Genomic DNA, 18,285 nt, shown 5'->3' on the forward strand with positions numbered 1-18,285 from the left:
CAAAAATGAGAACTGGTGATCTTAGATGGATAAACGGTTTAGCATATTTTCTTTTTCCCATTTAATTCGTGTTTACTCAGATAATCTCTTGGAGAGATGAGGTCTCCTTATTCTTAGGAGAGACAAGTTCATCTTCTGGAACCAGAAAACAAACGTCTGACTTCTTCATTCCTCACCATAATAATGATAATAAAAAAACTAAATCAGAACCGTTTTACATCAGTTTATGTTTTTGTTCTTCAATAGTTTTTTTTCTGTTTTGAATGAATTTTCTCAGGATTCTCCCAGAAAAACTTGACCCGTGACATCATCTGACCTGATGATGTCCATGTCGGTTCTCATTGGGAGGCGCTACTGAGGCAGATGTGGTTGTCATGGCGATAGTAGACACAGTAGTCTGTAGGTCACCAAACAGGCCCTGTTCGCCCGAGTCCATCACCTGTGAACAAAGAAAAAATTCTTAACAGGTTTGATATATTATAGTGGGATGGATGTCAAAGGGAGGAGTTTCAACCTTATTGGTCACCTGCTGCTCAGTAGGAAAAACCGTTGGTGCTATTTGTTCATCACGTATAGGGGAATGATTTGGGCTTCAGGTAGCAGTGCTCCCACATCACGGTAAGAAAGCCCGGTTAAAATCCCAGCTGGGATCTTTCTGTATCGAAGGAGATTCTTTTGGTTCTAAAGATTGATGGATGATTTGGTCTTGATTATGCATGGAATAAACTTGTTTAAAATGATTTAATTTATTTTGTGTTGCACTTTCAGATCATTTTTGTTATAAAGATGTAAAATCATAGTGCTTTGTATTGACTGCAGATTAGCAAACAAAAATCTCACATCAAGAAAAAAGGTGAAATACTGAGCTCTGGACATGACAGAAGAAAAAAAATGTTCTCTTGAATTATTATCTTGTGGCCAAAATGTAGCATTTTGAGGGCACAAACTAGAATTGTATTGCAGTTTTGTGGGCAAAAATAGTATGTTGTGTGCACAAATATATATTTTCTGGACACAAATAAGTAGTCGAACTGAAGACACTAAAGTACAAGTTTGTGTGCACAAACTGCTTCTCAGTCCACATTAAACAAAAAGTTGATTTATGCTCAGAAAAAAATCGTCCATAAATTAGTATTTTGTGGGTACAAATGAGCAGAAGGAATCAAAAATGATAAAATAGTAATGTGTGTGCACATAGTACTAATCTGATACCACAATTAAATATTTTGGGACTACAAATCAGCATTTTTATTAGCATTTCGTGCTCACAAAATAATATTTTGTGAGCACAAATATATATTTTCTGGGCACAAGCCAGTAGTTTGAATTAAAGATGCTCAAATACAAATATTTGTGCACAAAATCCTAATTAGTGCACATAAAATACAATTTTTACACACAAAATACTAATTTGCTCACTCAAAATATCTTAATTTGTATTTTGAGGGGACAACTGAGTGGGAGGAATTGAAGACACTAAAATATTAATTTGTACACACATTATACTAATTGGTGCCCACAAATGCTAAACAAAATGCTAATTTGTTGCCACAATCAATTTGAGGGAACAATTTATTAATGTGATGTCCAGGGCTTTATATGACAATCAAATCTATCTTCTTTTAAAAACTTTTTTCAAACGTAACATTTTTTTGGTGGCGACAGAAAAAAAAATGTTTTTCTGACTGATCTTCCACTGAAACCCTTTATAGCTGTGACGTTTCAGTTTTTTTTCTTCGTCGCTAATCGCAGACACATAAATGAAGTCGCTGCCATTGTTGCTGTTGATTCATGCACCTTGTTTTTCCTTCTTGATGATTATTGTTAAGCGCCGAGCAGCAGGAGAGCATTTATTTGCTAATCAGGGCATACACCACCTGAGGTGCTAACAAACCGTAAACATGTACACAGTTTGCTCGCTCTGATTCTAATTATAATGCATAACCTATGTTTAGGAGACATTTCAAAGGCCATCTGTCTGCACTGAAGTATGCCCCCCAGGGAAAAGCTGCCAGAAACACTTTCTTTTTGCCTTAAAATCTTTATTATGCTCACTTATTGCTTGCCTTACTGTATAATGACGCTTCATTATACAGTATAAAGCTCAGTAAATATACCAAAATAATGAAGCAAATTAATCCGTGGATATAATTGTGTTTTACTCCACAGGAGTTTAGAAAGCACTTGAACGAACACTTTTATCTTTTTCTCTCCTTTTATTTTGAAAATGGTTTTATGTTTGGCACTTTTCACCTGAAGCACACAGAGGCTGTCAGGTTGAAAAACGAGGAAGCAATTATGATAAGGGAAGGAATGTCACAATGGAGAGTACAAAAGGAATATATATGTCTGCTCTGAACCAAAGCAAATCTATAAAATGTGTAAAAAAGTCTTTGTTACGACAAGTGAAATCCAGCATAGAGTGGACTGATTTTAATTACATCTAAAAATTTGTCAAATTTAACATTTTAGATGTTGACATTTTTTCACCACTGTATTTATTTAAAATCTTTGAGTTTTAAACTTTTTTAGGCATTTTAATTCATCTAAGAATTAAAATTAGCTTTAAACTTAAGGGTGTAAAAAACAAAATAAACGCTTTTCTGTTTTAAAATATGAAGTCAAAGCATAAAACAGTTTACATGTGGAGTTAAAGTGAATTCCTCACAATAAACAATTAAAATAAACTCTTCTTTAAGTCAACAACTCTTGGTAAAGTTTCAAATCTTTACTAAATCTTAAATATTTGATAATTTTCTACAAACAAAAATGTAATTTCATTTGTTTCATTTAAGCTGCAGCAATAATGCAATAATTAACTGATAGTATATTCATTTTTAAGTGGAGAGAATATAGCATCACTTGATTTGCGTGTGCATAATTCCCGATTTGTAACTCATATAACACATTTAGTGCATAACTATGTACATAATTGTGTACAAAAATGACAAATTATGGTTATACATGCACAACTTTAAATCACAACAGCTTAAAACTAATTACATTCACAAATCTTTAAAAAGTACGAGCACAAATCTGATGTGAGACTCTTCACGTCTCCAAGATCCATGTGTAAATGATGCGTTTAAAGGCTGCTAGAAAGCTGGGTCATCGGAGTTTTCTTATCAGACGCCCTCGACCTTACATTGTGAACAATATCTGATGAAAATATGATATTTTCACACTTTAAAAAAAAAGATATGCTTAATAATATAAGTCTAATTATGTGTTTTTAAATCACCAAAAATTATCTATTCTAAAAAGTTCTACCAGTTTAACTTTCAGGATCAATGAATGACTGATTTGCACGTAGAGCTCGCGATCCGACTTAAAAACTTGTGTAGCGGTCTCAAGTTTTCTGGACGCAGAAGCCCAAAATTCTGGTCTATACGTATTTGCATAGAGGTTTCATTGAAAGTGCCAGTGTGTAAGCACCTTCAGACATTTCAGGTACAGCATACCTGGCGTCTGGACAACGTCTCTCTCCGTTTTGCAGGCATCTCATAGACCACCTGTTTCCAGAACTTGGAGGAAAGCTCGTTGCTTTTTGGACCTTTCCACTTGATGATGGATAAAACCTGAACAGATGAAAAAAGAAGGCGATAAAAAGTATTCCTACATTCCTAAATGGGTTGTACAAGGCTGTTCGAGGACGGTGTCATCTATATACCTTGATGGTGTGTTTAAGTGCTTCCACCTCTTGGTAGTTGATGACATTCCTCAGATCTGCACACTCTATCATGATCACCTAGAGCACAAAAAAAAGAAGTCTGACAAACTCCATGATATTTTGAATCAGAAACTGTAAAAGAGATTTATGTTGAGGAAACTTTATCGCTTATTAATGACCTCACCTTGATCTCTCCTGTAACCAGCATAGAGTGAAGGCGTGTCTCTATCTGGAAGATGCTCCACCCCCTTTTAGCCACAAACTCTGGAGTCAAAACGATGATCAAACGTCTGCTCTGCTCCACGCTGCGTGCCAAATCCTCGATGTAAGCTGGTGGAGAGAGAATGTATCACTCAAGCTGTTTCTCTAAACATATTTCAGCTACGCCAGAAGTTCATTATATTCAGGCAAAAGGAGAAGATGACCCGCTGGAGATCAAATAAGGAGATAAGAATATGAAAGATAAGAAAGGTTGCAGATCTTTTTGTTTTAAACTTATTTCTTTAACCTGCTGGGGCTGTGGGGTTACCACAGCTCATCTGACTACAGTTTGGGGAAGCCGGGCTTCACTCTGGACAGATCGCCAGCCTTTAGCTCTAGCGGCGGCCCCTTTGGCAGCAACCAACCAGCCTCCAGGGAGCCAGTGGAGCTCGCCTGATACGCCGCTGCGATGTGTGGAGGTTGCTTGCTCAGGCCTCCTGAACTTTGTGATGTTTTTCTTGTTTTCATTGAACTTTAGCTGGTAGCTCCTCCCACTCTGCGTCAAGCTTAAGGAACATATTTTTTTTTTAATTCAGGGACGTTCTACACTAATTTGTTGTGCAAATCAGTGTGAACGCAGCATTAGGGTTAAAAGTCGTGATGTGTTTTAGGCAAAGCACCTTCAGTGATGCTGCTAAGCTGCAGTGTTTGAACTACATCACTCATCTTTGATGACCCTCACCGTCACCTGGTCTCCATAGCACCTTTGGGATGCGGTTCAACTGCAGGTTTGTACCATAAAATTCTTGCTGAAGGATCTGCAGCTTTCACCTGAGCGTGGAGTAAAAATCCAAAGAACGTTGGAAACGTAAAATGACAATCTTGCTTTTGTGTTTGCGGTCCCTTTCTTAGCAAGAGTCTCATTTCTGACGGGCAAACGGACCCGCTTGGAAGTTTGTTTGAGGCAGAAATGGAGTTTTCATTAAACTTCTAATGGGGATCAGTGCAGAGCTAATACCCCATCGTCTCTGGTTTATGAGAACTGATGGTTTATGGGAACTCGGAGACAGAAGTGAAGGGAACAGAGCGACGATGACGTATGAAAAGTGGCACATTGTGAGGTGGAGCTGCTGTCAGTTTGTGTAGATTTATGTCTCACCCCGAGAAAACCACATCTTCTCTTAACAACCTCGTTCCAATTATTTATTTGCAGCGTTCTCGGAGTAGTTTTTGCGGCAATGAAATAGCTCATTATTTCTCTCTATAAAAAACAAAAAAATAATAAAAAGACGTGTGTTTTGTGAACAACAGACTCCCTCCCTCGGTATGTTTCTCTCACCATCCCTTCACTTGCTAACTAAATTAATGACACAGACTCTCCAACAACACACTGCAATTTCACGCTCAATTTGAGAGGCACAAATAGTACAGAACATCCCCAAATTCATTCGGCTTCTTTCTACTCTGAGCTTCTTGTTGCTCCTTTTATCTTTCCCTTCTCAGCACGTGCACGCACACACACACACACACACACACTTCCCTTTCTCCATCTCGCTCTGCTCTTCTTCTTCCTGCTCTGTATTTGTGAGGATTATGCTAATCAATTATTAAAATAACACAAACCAGTGACCCAGCTGCTGCCTCTGTCTGCTCCTGTTATTTGTTTCGCGCTCTCTTGTTCATTTTGTTTTGCTAAGTGGAGTGGATAATTGAATGGTGTGTTTAAGGTCGTGTTGCTGCGCTGCTCCGCCGGTGACTCTGGAACGCAGTAAAAGCTCACCTCCATCTCCCTGTGAGATGGGGGTTTTAGTGGGGGCAGGATTAGGTGTGTTCTTAGGCAGACATTTGTTTTTGGGGATGTTTTCAGGCCACAAAGAGACACTTGGGGAGGACTAGGATTTCTTGTTCACTTTTCAAAGCACTCGAGCGCGAGCTGGGAAGAACAGTTTTAGCTCACGGCAGAGCCTCTGTGAACCACAGTTAAGTAAATGGATTAACATATTTGAGAAAAAAAGGTAAATGAAGCATAGGATGCACTATTTCCCACTATCTTCACTCTGGAAACCATATTTTTCTTTTTAACAGGAAAAGTTTTATTTAAAAGATCAGATATTTAATGGGTTGATATCCTAATTATTACTTAAAAATTACAAATTGTGGCATCACAAAAATGAAAAAAGGTTAGCTGAGCCACATTCTGTACCCAATAATCGTGATGCTCCAACCAAGACAAAACACTTCCTATTTGTTATTCGATTTAAAAAACTCAAATAAATCTACAATCTGGTTCCAACCTTCCTCTGAGGTGTGATTTATTATTTAACTGCTTTGAACTTTTTCTTCTGTTTCAGAATGATGCTCAAATAGAGGTTTAGGTTTCTTGACTGACATAAAATAGTTTCAGCTTTGGATCAACTTTTGTGTTTTTTTCTTTGCTTCTCGTCCAACATATTAATACAAAGTTACACATTTTACCAGCGTTTATGTATTAAAGTCCCAAAGTCTGGAGCGTGTGGCCCGCCCAGTGTATTTCGTAAATATGATCTTTTTTTTAAAATGGCTTTTTTTCCATTTGCTCCTAATTCACAACAATTTAAGTAAAGAAATAATCAAAAATGCAATTTTAATCTTCATTTTCTTAATATATGTCCTTCATCAGTACAAAAAAACTGCTACAAAGAGATGTTAAAACACCAAAAACATAGTTTTCATGATGTTTACAATGATAGGCAAAATTCACAGTGCGATCAATCATTAGGATTACGGTATGGAATTCTCAACTGACAATTCAGTTTGTACTGTGATCATACGATTTGAAATATTTGACAATTTATATGATTCAGGTTGGGAATTTAAAACATTTTTTTTAATTTAGAATTCAATATGAAAAAAAAAATCAAATTTAATCTTTTATTTTTTGAATAAAGGTTTTAAAGAGAAGTTCAATTAAGTGCTTTGTAATTTGTTGTGTTTTTTTTGGTACCAAAATCAAAATGAAAATTATGGTTTCATGTCAATCACAGTACAAAGTTGTGGTTGGTTCTAACTCAACCTGCTGCTAGAGAAGCCCAACAGACAAAACACAGAAAGAGCAGAAGAACAACTTAAAAATGATTGATTCTGAGTTTTAGTTCACAGCTAAAGAAGAAAAGTTGCTAGAATAAAGCATGACTGGGAAACTACATGCTACTGGGTTTGGTAAGTGGAAGGAGAGGATCATTTAGTACCAATTCAGAGTGTAATATGTGCTGCTAAATGTTAAGTCTTTAGTAATAATAAAAGATAAAAGTTTAAGGCACAAAATTATTTTAAACAGTATTTTTCCATGAATGGCTACTTGTGATTTTTCTTTTTAGCAGAGATGAAGCCGATTTCATGTGTCTAGCTCTGTTTCCAATGATTAAATGCTCTCTAACAATAAAAAAAAGTATTGTAATTTACTGTTGCATTAAAATAATAAAACATTTGCAGATTTTCTGACTCTATTTACATGCAAACCCTTATAAAGTCACAGGTTTGAAGAAATATGTCGATAAAACATCAGTGTTTTTTTGTGTCTGTGATAAATATTCCATGGTTCAGATCACAATGAGTAAATTTCGGGCTGCAGTCTCTGTAATGTGTTACTCTGCCCTCTGCTGGTGAGGCAGAACGTTTAGAAGACAGTCCATCTGGTTTCTACAGCCGGTTCTGCTGCTGATGCTGTTGCTATGGAGACAAAGTGAGTTCACTCAAGCTTTGAAGAACTCCAGTGATCCAAAAGCAGCAAAACCCACAATCCCAGTTTTTTGCAAAGGAACAGCAGCTCTGGGGAGGGCTGTCATTCTGGATATCCTTATTTATTTATGAGTATTTTTATTGTAAACACCAGATCAGGATTGTTAATTTAAAATGCATCAGCTTCAAACAGGACTGAGTGGATGTGTTAATCAAAAAATCAAAATTTCTATTGGAGAAACTAAACATTTCAGCAACAAACAGATATAACTTGTGAGTGTGTGTACCTGTGTGTGTGATCAAAGTACCCTGCTGTGTGGATTTTTTTTCTCTGTGTGTGTGTAATCATGTTCAGGTTCAGAGGTGAGATCCTGACACAAGATATTAAAAAACACTCAGGTTCTTCTAAAATGATCCATGTGTAGATCTGATATTTTTGACACAATGTGTGTGTTTGTGTGTGTGTTGTAAAGTGCACTGGAGTGCTGACAGAGACGAATGTGTGTGGCCATAAATGTGTTATGATGAGGGTCTGCATACATCTTTATTTACTCTGACAGACTGATGAATTCTGGGTGTTTGGGATTACAGTGACCTATAGAGAGGGAACACACTGTTTGTGTGTGTGTGGGAGGAGTGGTGGAGCAGCCTGACAAATGGAATGGTACTTACTGCTGCTGGGTATTAAATCTCTGTCTGGTATGAACAGTTTGTATCCGTAATGTTTCTCCAGAACGTCCGGCAGGATCTCCAGGGCAAAGGTCTCCTCGTCGCTGCTCGACCTGCAGACGCAACAAACGAGTCGGGTTTTCACAAACTAAATCGCACAACAAAGAGAACGCCTCACAACCAGGCCTCATTAAAGTGATTTATCAGGCAGATTAGAGATTAAATGTATAGATTTTTACAACAAGCCTTTTTCATCTTGTATTGTTTCCAAATTAAACCTAAAGTTGTGGCATTATGTTTAATCATGTTTTTTTTATTGGCTCTAAATTGTTTTAGTAACCTGGATATAATTAATCTAAGAAAGTCAATACATTCTCTGATGTTCACTCTTTTAATTTGTTTCCTTTCCTGAATTTTGTTGCTGATGAATTTGACACATTTCTTTGGTTAATATGTCAAAATCTCATTTTTTTTCTGTTTTTCAGTATTACATCATTATCATTCTTTTGAAAATATTTTTATAGGGATAAATGTTCATTGTTCAAATAAAAGTTGATGTCTTTGAAAAATTAAATATATGCAGAAATATTATTTCTTATATTAAAACATCTAAAATAAGACATTTTCAGCATTTTTCAAATAAATATATTTTTTCAATTTTGTATTTTTCTAATTTATCAATACTGAATGTTAAATATCAGCAAATGTTTTAGCAAAATAACTTTTTTGGGGGCCAAAATTTGATTTAATTAATTTTAACCTCTCATTGGGACACATATTATCTCAGTTTGGCTTCAAGTGCAAATTCTGACAGATTTTATGTATCTTAGACCCCCAGTGGGTGGAGTTAACATCTTTTTTTTTTTAAATAAAAAAATCAGCATTGCTTGTCACACTGAAAATTACAAAACCTTTGGCGTTGTACTATCTTACAAGGAACATACAGTAATAAAGTATGAGCAGCCAATAAGAGAAAAAAAAATATATAAAAAACCCAGAAAATAACAATTTCAATGCTTAAAAACAACCCAACGTTAAGAATAAATAAGAAGGAAAAAAATCACTAGACTGAATAAATTGATTAATTTTCTGAAAGTTTCATAGCATTATTTTCTTGCATTTGAACAGATTGACATAAAAGATTCAAATTGTTTCTGAAAAACAAAAAGTTGGGTTTTTAAAATTACATTTGTGAATGAAAAATGTCCCTAAATTAATAACATTGTTCAGCAAAACTGGTATTCTTTTGTTTTTACTAATACGACCAAATTTAATGTTAATATAGGAATCTGTATAAATCCAGTCATATAAATCCTTTTCAAAAATATATTAACACAGTTACAGTTATGGAAGCGGTGTTGTTGAGTTTCAAAGTCATTTTGACATAAGAGGCATATATTATCATGTATATTGAGTCTTAAACTTAAAGTTACCATATACTAGATCTCAACAATGGAGCATTTTCTTCCTGCTAAATGTGAGAACAATGTGGGACACCCAAACTCTCAACTTCTCATCATGGAGTCGAGAACTTTTGAAAAAGAGGCTAGTTTACAGTTACGGATGGAGTTCCCCAGGGCTTCTTTCCTGGACCAGTACTTTTTAAGCATACATTATTACACATGATGTTCTGCAATGTGAAGGCCTTCTGTGTCTACAATAACTCTTAGTGTTCCATACAATAAATATCTTCCATTTTTTCCGGATCAGCTGTCATTTCATGCAGTCATTTCTGCTTCTTAATGTGGACATTTATAATTTGCCAACATCTAGCTCGCTTGTATCTCGTTACGCCTGTAGTTAAACTCTAAAATTTGTTTCCTAAAGTCTCCACACCTCCTGACTACCTGTAAAAACATATTTTCCACTAAAATTTTCTTTAAATCCTCCCCAAAAACTACATTTCCAAGAGCCCTTCACATTTGGCTACTTGCATTGCTAGTAGCCAAGAGGTTGACGGTCACCTTCTATTTAAAACCAAACTTCAAGAACTTTTGATTTGCAATTGGGTTGTTGAGGAAAAAACTACGCTGAAATTAAATTTCAAATTCATCTCATTATTCTGACATAAACTGTGACTTTTCACCCATTGACAAATATTTATAACTATCTGAAACTCTCATAGATATATATAAAAAATGTATAATTTTACAAAGTGTATATTTAAACATGAACTGATTTTTTCTTTTTAGTATAATAATGCTTTGGTGCAGTTTAAAACATTTACAACACGTAACGTCTGCAATGTCTCAAGAAAAAACAGAGAAAAGACAGACTCTGACACAGAAATAATAACGTTTGTGACAGTTGTTTGAATCCACAAGAATCCATGGAGCTCTGACCTGCCCAAAGAGTCCAGATCCACTTTGGTGTAGGACAGATAGGCGTCGTACTCTTTATTGTCTGTGGAGAGTCACATAGAGAGGGCACACATTAACACAGTGAGCTTAAACGACTCCATTCAAAGGAGCGACACAAAGAAACATCGATTCAGGTTCGGATGTTCTCCTTTCAGAAACATGGTGTGGATCTAAAACCCCGCAGAGCGTCTTCATCCTGTGGCTGATCCTTCCAATACCGTCCCGTTGTGTTTCTTTTCTAAAGAGTTCAAGCTCACCGTCTTCTGTCTCATCGCTTCCAAAGTGTCTCCTGTAGCAGAGCATGATCTCCAGGTTGTAGCACTTATAAAGAGCAGTCAGGACTCCCAGCAGCAGCAGGATAACCCCGAGCCCACCCGCCAACTCCAGTCGATACATATCTGTCAGAGAGACGAGAGCGGGGAGAAACGGATGAGCTTCAGTTCAGGTTGACGCTGTGAGGAATACCAGCAGATGGAGAGGAGAATGCACGGAGTTTTGGATTTCTTCACCTGAATGAGTGCAAAAGAACACTTCAGATAAACAACTTTCAAATGTTTAATAGGTGGGAAATAATGAACAAACAAAACCTCATTTAACTTTTTAATGGAAATGATTCTTTCAAAGCTTCATTAGGATTGTTTGGGTTTCTCAACAGCTTGAATTGAACCACCTCCATACAATTACAGGTAACAGCACCTTTGGTTGATAGATTGGCTAGCCAATAGTTACTACTCAAATCAAAATTACTTTATTTTTCCGGTAAAAACTTCCTTTACATGTGGAATTCAGAGCAGACACAAATAATCATCAATACAATCAATACAGCACACATAAAGGCAGTATGGTATAAACAATATGTACTCAGGGCCGCTAAAACGACTAAACGGATAAAATAATCTAAAAAAAAAAAGTCAACATTGCTGTGGACTTTGATTGGTCGTTTAAAGATCACTTTGATTTTCCTTTTGGTCTACTGTAAAATGGTTATTATTATGCTGTTTTTTAACCAAAATGTTTTTTTAAATTGCTTTACAGGTCATAGTTTCTACAAAATGGCAGTAGTTCATCAGAAATTCGCCTCTTTGGACTGTTCACACAGAGCAACCCCGCCTCCCCTTCCCCTCCCCGTTCCTGAGAGCTAGGGGGGGGGGGGAGCTTGTAGCCCACTGGGAGTATTTTCTACACAGATAATTTGATATTTTTCAATCTACATTTGTTTATATTCTTTACTTTAACTTTTAACTTTAGAACTTTGATCAACCAGGGACTTGGATTTGGTATTAACATAATAATAGCGTCTTTTTAATTCACTAAAGTGTTAACTGTTAAAATAATGATCATGAAGGAGAAAATGGTTGTGGTTTGTGCCCGACTGCAATAATATCTTACTAAGTTTTTTTCATCTCCGTTTATTTTGTTCCTTTCATGAAGAGTACAGAATTACATTAACATATTCAGCACATACTACATAAGTCCTCACACTTTCATGAATGGACAGGAACAGTGACCCAAATCACATCTTTTTAAAAAAAAAAAATTCAATCATATTGAAATAGATTTGTCAAAAAAAAAAATCCTGGAGATTTGCACTGTTTGGACAATTTTGTCAATGAAACAAAAATGAAATAAAACAGGAAAAAAGACTATTTTCTTCTGTGCTGACAGCTGCTACTGTTGGTACTGTGATAATTACACCTTTTACAAGTCAAATGCATGTTTTTTAGAAGAGGATTCATGCTCATCTTCGATTAAAGAGCAGGTCGTTGTTACTTGAAGTAACTTTAATCGCGTCTCCGCCTCGCAGATTGAAGTGATTCTCCCTGTTTGCATGTGTGTTTTTGTCAGGCGGAGCTCTCGACGCGAGGAGCCATCTGTGCCATTTACAAAACTGCAGCTTACACGTTGGCAAAACACACAAAACTCAGCACCGCAAAGTGTGGCGCCTCGGAGAGACAGATGAAATCACGGCGGCGTGTCGGGCGCACACGTGCACGGAGCGTGTGTGGATGAATGATAGTCCCTTCAGAGGCAATATGAGTGTATGGGAGATTAATGGAAGATGGCTGGTGAATGACACCATGGGAAATATGATCCATTACTGTCTACCTCTCAGATACCTCCCCCAACAAACACACACAGACCAGCACATCTCAGCCCCAACGTCCAGAACCTCTTTATTTCCACATCTCACTTTATTGATTTCCCGAGTCAGACCAGAGAACAGCACCTTCAACCAAATGGGAGGCCGACCCTTTGCTGTACGATAATCAATAGTTATTTGCATACAATTTAAACATCAGAAATTAGACATTAACAGATTTAAAACACTACAGTGCGTCAATTATTTTTAGTATTTTAGGAAAACCTTAAATCCACAAGATTACCACTGGGGTGATTTATAAACTGGACATTTATCTAAGGAAAAGAAAAAGACTATAGACTCTTCTGAAAAATTAAATCTGTCTCAGAAACATCCAAGATCCACAATTCATCAAAGGGAAATAAAGAACAATTGAAGGTTAAAAAAACAAAAATTAATGCACAGATTGGAGATTTGATATTTGGGAAAAATATATATATAAATATATTTTTCTCATTTCATCTGCTGGACATCGCTGCCAGGTCCTAAAAATAAACTATGTCTTTCCAAAACTTGAACCGCCTGTTCTTGTTTCCCAATGAGCTGCTTAAAAATAGTTTAACAACAATTTCTGACAGTAAAATATTAATTTTAACAATACGTTTTAAGATTTGAGACTCAACCTCAACTGCAAATATCTCACTTTAGACTTTTAAAAAAGGGACTTGAATGCATTTCTGCAAATACACAGCAAAAAAACCAAAACGACAATCACATGGCTACATGTACACCTGTGAGCCACAATGTAGATGGTCAAACACTCATCTTGATTCATACTCTTGTTATACATGTGAAGATCAAACGCCATAACAGTTAATGCTCCAATACTCACTAACAGCTTCACATAGAAACATCCTCATATTGTCAGTCAGTCACTGTGATCTGCTAAAGACTATTCTTCTACATTTATGTCTTACTTGATCTCTGTAGACTCCAAAAAGATCCATACTGTTTTATTTTGGTAAAACTTGATTTTAGAACTTCCATTTCTGCATATTGGACATAGAACTGTTCCTATAATATTCCTACAAGCTGATTATTAGATAGAGCCAGCCATCCTGGACCTTCTGAAAGAGCTTCACCTGATGGGAGAACCTTATGATCCACCTTAAAGAGCTTCACCTGATGGGAGAACCTTATGATCCACCTTAAAAACAAGACAATTTTTATCCTCTATTTGCCAAATATACTCAATATGTTTTAGCTTATATGCTGAACATTGCCAAAAAATGCTAACATTTATATCTCCCCCTGCAATGACAAACCTTTTAAAATTGGCTGTTATGCTGGGCGGAGAGATCTAAAATATCAATAGTATCGATCTCAAGTTGGTATCAGATCGATACTGAGCCGCAAAGATCAATATTTCCACTTTTATTTGAAACTATTCTGTATTGGCAAAAAGGACCCAGCTGAGCCACTGCCTCACCACCACTTGTTTCTTTAGGTTTGTTGACTGTTTTGCATTGATTTCTTCACTTTTTATTTCATTTCAAGAAGTTTTTATTTTAATAAGCTTTTAATAAGATTTTCATTTAATAGAAAATGTTGTTCTAATTCGAATTTTAAGGTTCATGTCAGATCCACTAGTTTTATGAAAAATACAAATATTTGTATTGATATCGGTGATATTGACGGGTATCGCATTGGTATCAGATCAATACTGAAATGCTCAGCATCGCCCAGCCCTACAGGCATTATTTCGTGGTCATGAGATATTTTTTAAGGTATTTTTATCATAATTTATTCTGATTTTTTTAAAACAATTTTAACACTCTTATTATTGGATAATATTTATTAATGATTGATGCACTTTTTATTCTGTTGCATATTTAATTAGTCATAATTTCTTGTATTTGACGACTTATTGGTGCACTTTTATTTTTGTGATGAATTCTTATTTTTAGTAAATGTAAAATGCACTGACCAGAATAAAATGTCATTGCACACATGACAATAGCTATGTTTCTACTACACATATGCACAAAACTTTATCAAAATTCTAGAAATACAAAAAAAAACAAACTTATCCAGACTAATAACTCTACTTCTTCCAGCTGCCCCTGCACACAATTCCTGAATGCTGCTCACCTGATGTTCATTGACAATCACCCACGTGACACTTAATTAGTGCACAGAGCCTCGCTCAGTGCGAAGTATTGTTTGTACCATTCAGCCTGCATACCGAGCGTTATGTCCTGATCTGATCTTCTGTTTACCTCACGTCTTTGACTCTGTTTGCCTGCCCTCTCCTGGACCCTGACTACTATAGTTTGATCTGATACCCATTGAGTTTGAGCTTTGTGGACTTTTAGCTTCACCTGTCATCCTGTCTGTGCTGCACGTGGAACCAGCTGTCTGTTTGTGTCAAAAATCTGAATTATGCAAATAAATACTGAACAACTCACGTGATAAGTCATTCAAAAATACGATGACGGATGTGAACAATACTTTGATTTACAGAATACATTCAAATTTCTGTCTAAGCACATCATCATCTATCAAAGGAGACGTCGGCGTCTTATTCAAACCATGAAGTGGCGAGCTACGGATAAAGAGATTTTGGGATGGGGATTTTACAGAGGAGTAGTGGCTCAACTTTTGATGAGCTCTAGGATCTCTTGTGGTGTCACTGTTGGTCACATGACTCATTTAATTCAAAAGAAGTGTTTCCACTTCCGTTTTGCAAAATGTCCTTTTGATACGTCTTAAAAACCACCTCCTTCAAGTGTAAAAATGCAAGTTTTAAATTGTGGTTTTTACCTTTAAATAACTCAATTTTGGGGGTTTAAATAAAATGTTCAAATATTTTTCGGAGTTTCTCAAACACTGGAATGATTGCGAGCGGCGTCTCTATCAGAAACTGCATTTCACATTTTTCCACAAACTGAGCAGCTGTTGAGCACAGCCATTCTCGTGGGGAATGATGCCATTTTCCTTTTAAAAAATCCTTCTCACTTACTGACCATTCCAGAACACAGGAAGCCGAAGTTCCCTCATGTCACCAGCAGACGTCTCTCCGACTCTATGGCTCTCAGCCAAACTGCTCCCCGGCTGTGACTTCAATTAAACTAGAGATGTGTGCTGGAGGGCTGGTGACAATTTTAACAAATATTTATCTACACTATCATTGTCATTTCAAATGAGACACATTTTATCACATCTCCTGAACTCTCCGTCTTTCTCTTTCACTTCTCAATATCACTTCGCAGGAGAATGTGAGCGGAATTTTGAAATGGCCTTTTTTAAGTTTGCCTTTTTGCTTTCAGGCACAAAAAGAGCAGCCGCTTGCAAAAAGTGCTTGTGTCTGCAAGTGAAGAGAGGAACACGATAGAGGAAAATTCAGTTGGATTAGAAACTTTTCTCCTCCTGTCTCGACGCAAACCAAACAGGAAAGTGATACCTCCCTGATTCGCACTCCCCTCCTCTCCGTCTTTTCTTATTTTAATTCCATTCAGCTGGTATCATTAGGAGCGCATTTGCTGTTTGCTGCCAAAGCAATATGTCAAAAAAAGCCTCTATTATTGTGAAGTAAAAATAGCCTTATAGTTTGCTTTTCCATGTACTGCACCATCTGTCACGTCCTGGGCTCGGTGCTGCCGTAAAACTCTACATATCTTAAAAGTTTTCAGCTGAAAGACTCTTATCTAACTAGTTTGTGGAGGTGTTTCATCTTTGATGTTGATTTTTAATTCAAATTTGAGTGTAATTAAGTACATTTTTATTTACACAGGTAAGAAACAGTTTCATTACAATCAGCTAAGAAATAACAGAAATTGTGGCTTTCAAGATGACTAAAAAGTTCACTGGCCATGTGGTAGAGTGTCCGCCCTGAGATTGGAAAGTCGTAAGTTCAAATCCAGGTAGAATCATATGAAAGGCTCTAAAACTGGGACTTAATGCCTCCCTGGTTGATACTGTTCTGGGGTTGGATTGGGAATGAAACCATCAAATGGTTCCTGAGTCTGCAGCTCACCACTCCCCTAAACACATTTCACACACTTAGGACTTTAACTTTAATTTCAATTTTGATTTTAAATACAAGAAAAACGTGTTTTTTGTTCAATTTATTAAAAAAACTGAGTATTTTGGTGACATTTTTTATACTTGTCGAGATCTGGATGCCAAAACCGTGGTGTCAGATGGAGGCTTCCACTGAAAAAGATGATTTCCAAAAGTTTTCTTCTTACAAAATACTTCAGATCTCTCAAAAAGAAAGAAAAACATTAAAGTATGAGTTCCTGCTCTCAATTTACAGCATCTGCTAAATATTTTTAGACTCCTTGACCACTAAAAGTCTCAGATATCGACTGAATTTAAATCTGCCAGGTAGAAGAGCTCCAAACACACAAAACTACCAACAGATACTGTAATTGCATTGTTTTTAATGAAAAAGTGTCAATAAATGTGTAATTAAAAGCAAAAAAATTGTTTTTGATTTTCACACAAGCCACATACTTACTTCCCCTTTTGTGTGTTATGTAGCGTTAGTCAACTTTGAGAAAATTACTTTAAATCAACCATAAATCATCATAATAATGAATACGATGTGGTAATGCCAGCTTTCCCAGAGGACACTGCTTTTTTTAATTGATGAGTGGAGGCCTTTAAAAACGAAGTCCCAACTCAGGATGTTTTGTTACATTAAAACTGCTTTTATGACTTGTAAAAATGGTAAAACATCCAGAATTTAGCAAAAAAGTAAAGATCTTCTGATCTTTTTGGCTTGACGTTTCAACTAAATTGTCATCTTCTTTTTGGATTGTTACAGAAGACATGCTTGTGATGAGACTCAGTCTTTCTTTTTTTCTTGGTGGTAAAGTTGTGTCTCAAAGGGAACGTCTCAGTTTTGTGGATTTCTGGATTAGAACACAGAGACACTAACTGATCCTCCGGACGGAGAACAGAACCTGCTCTTCCTCTTTGATTCTGACTTCTTTGTTTTAATCAGAGAAACTTGAACTGATCCTCATGGATCTCCAGCTTTAGGTTTGGAGCATCTTTATTTAAACTTTAGAGGTGTGATCATGTTGATTTCCTTTCTGCTCATGTTAAATGTATAGTTATACAAACAGGTTAATGAGGTCCTTATGTCAGTTCACTTCTATAGTGATCCTTTAAGTCTATATATTAAGTCATATAGCTGAAGGTAGACATTTAATCTAAGACTTTGTTTGACTGAACTTTCAAAATAAATGTTTAGGTATTTTGGTTGGAGGCTGCAAATATCCAAAGATAAACTCTCAAAACCAGTTTATTTTGTTTATTAGGGAAGATGCTGTTTGATTGGTCAAACACTTTTGTTGAGTTTTAAAGTCCCTATTCACATTTTTGATCAAGCATGGACATATTCCTGTAAGTATTTTCTCTTTATGTGGTGGAAAGTTATCATCTACATTTTTGGCCCTGTCTGCAAATGTTTTATTCATTTATTTTGATGATAATCAAAAGGAACTTTTGTTGATTGATAAATAATCAGGACCTAAACAGAAAAATTAGTAATAACTTTAAATACTGTATATGTTAAG

At 36.2% G+C, this 18,285-nt stretch overlaps 1 protein-coding gene across 2 annotated transcripts in view; it reads right to left on the reverse strand.

The window, feature by feature from the left end:
- il1rapl2 (interleukin 1 receptor accessory protein-like 2) overlaps window positions 1-18,285 on the reverse strand; it is a 373,988-nt gene that overhangs the window by 5,084 nt on the left and 350,619 nt on the right. For both annotated transcript variants that reach the window (XM_024283660.2, XM_036213986.1), the window contains 7 exons: window positions 10,875-11,015; window positions 10,600-10,660; window positions 8,261-8,370; window positions 3,855-4,000; window positions 3,671-3,748; window positions 3,462-3,578; window positions 317-439 (listed from right to left, as the gene is read on the reverse strand). In XM_024283660.2, the coding sequence (XP_024139428.1) occupies window positions 317-439; window positions 3,462-3,578; window positions 3,671-3,748; window positions 3,855-4,000; window positions 8,261-8,370; window positions 10,600-10,660; window positions 10,875-11,015 (776 nt within the window). The remainder of the gene's footprint in view (window positions 1-316; window positions 440-3,461; window positions 3,579-3,670; window positions 3,749-3,854; window positions 4,001-8,260; window positions 8,371-10,599; window positions 10,661-10,874; window positions 11,016-18,285) is intronic.

This window comes from Oryzias melastigma, linkage group LG10 (genome assembly GCF_002922805.2).
Source record: "Oryzias melastigma strain HK-1 linkage group LG10, ASM292280v2, whole genome shotgun sequence".
NCBI lineage: Eukaryota > Metazoa > Chordata > Actinopteri > Beloniformes > Adrianichthyidae > Oryzias > Oryzias melastigma.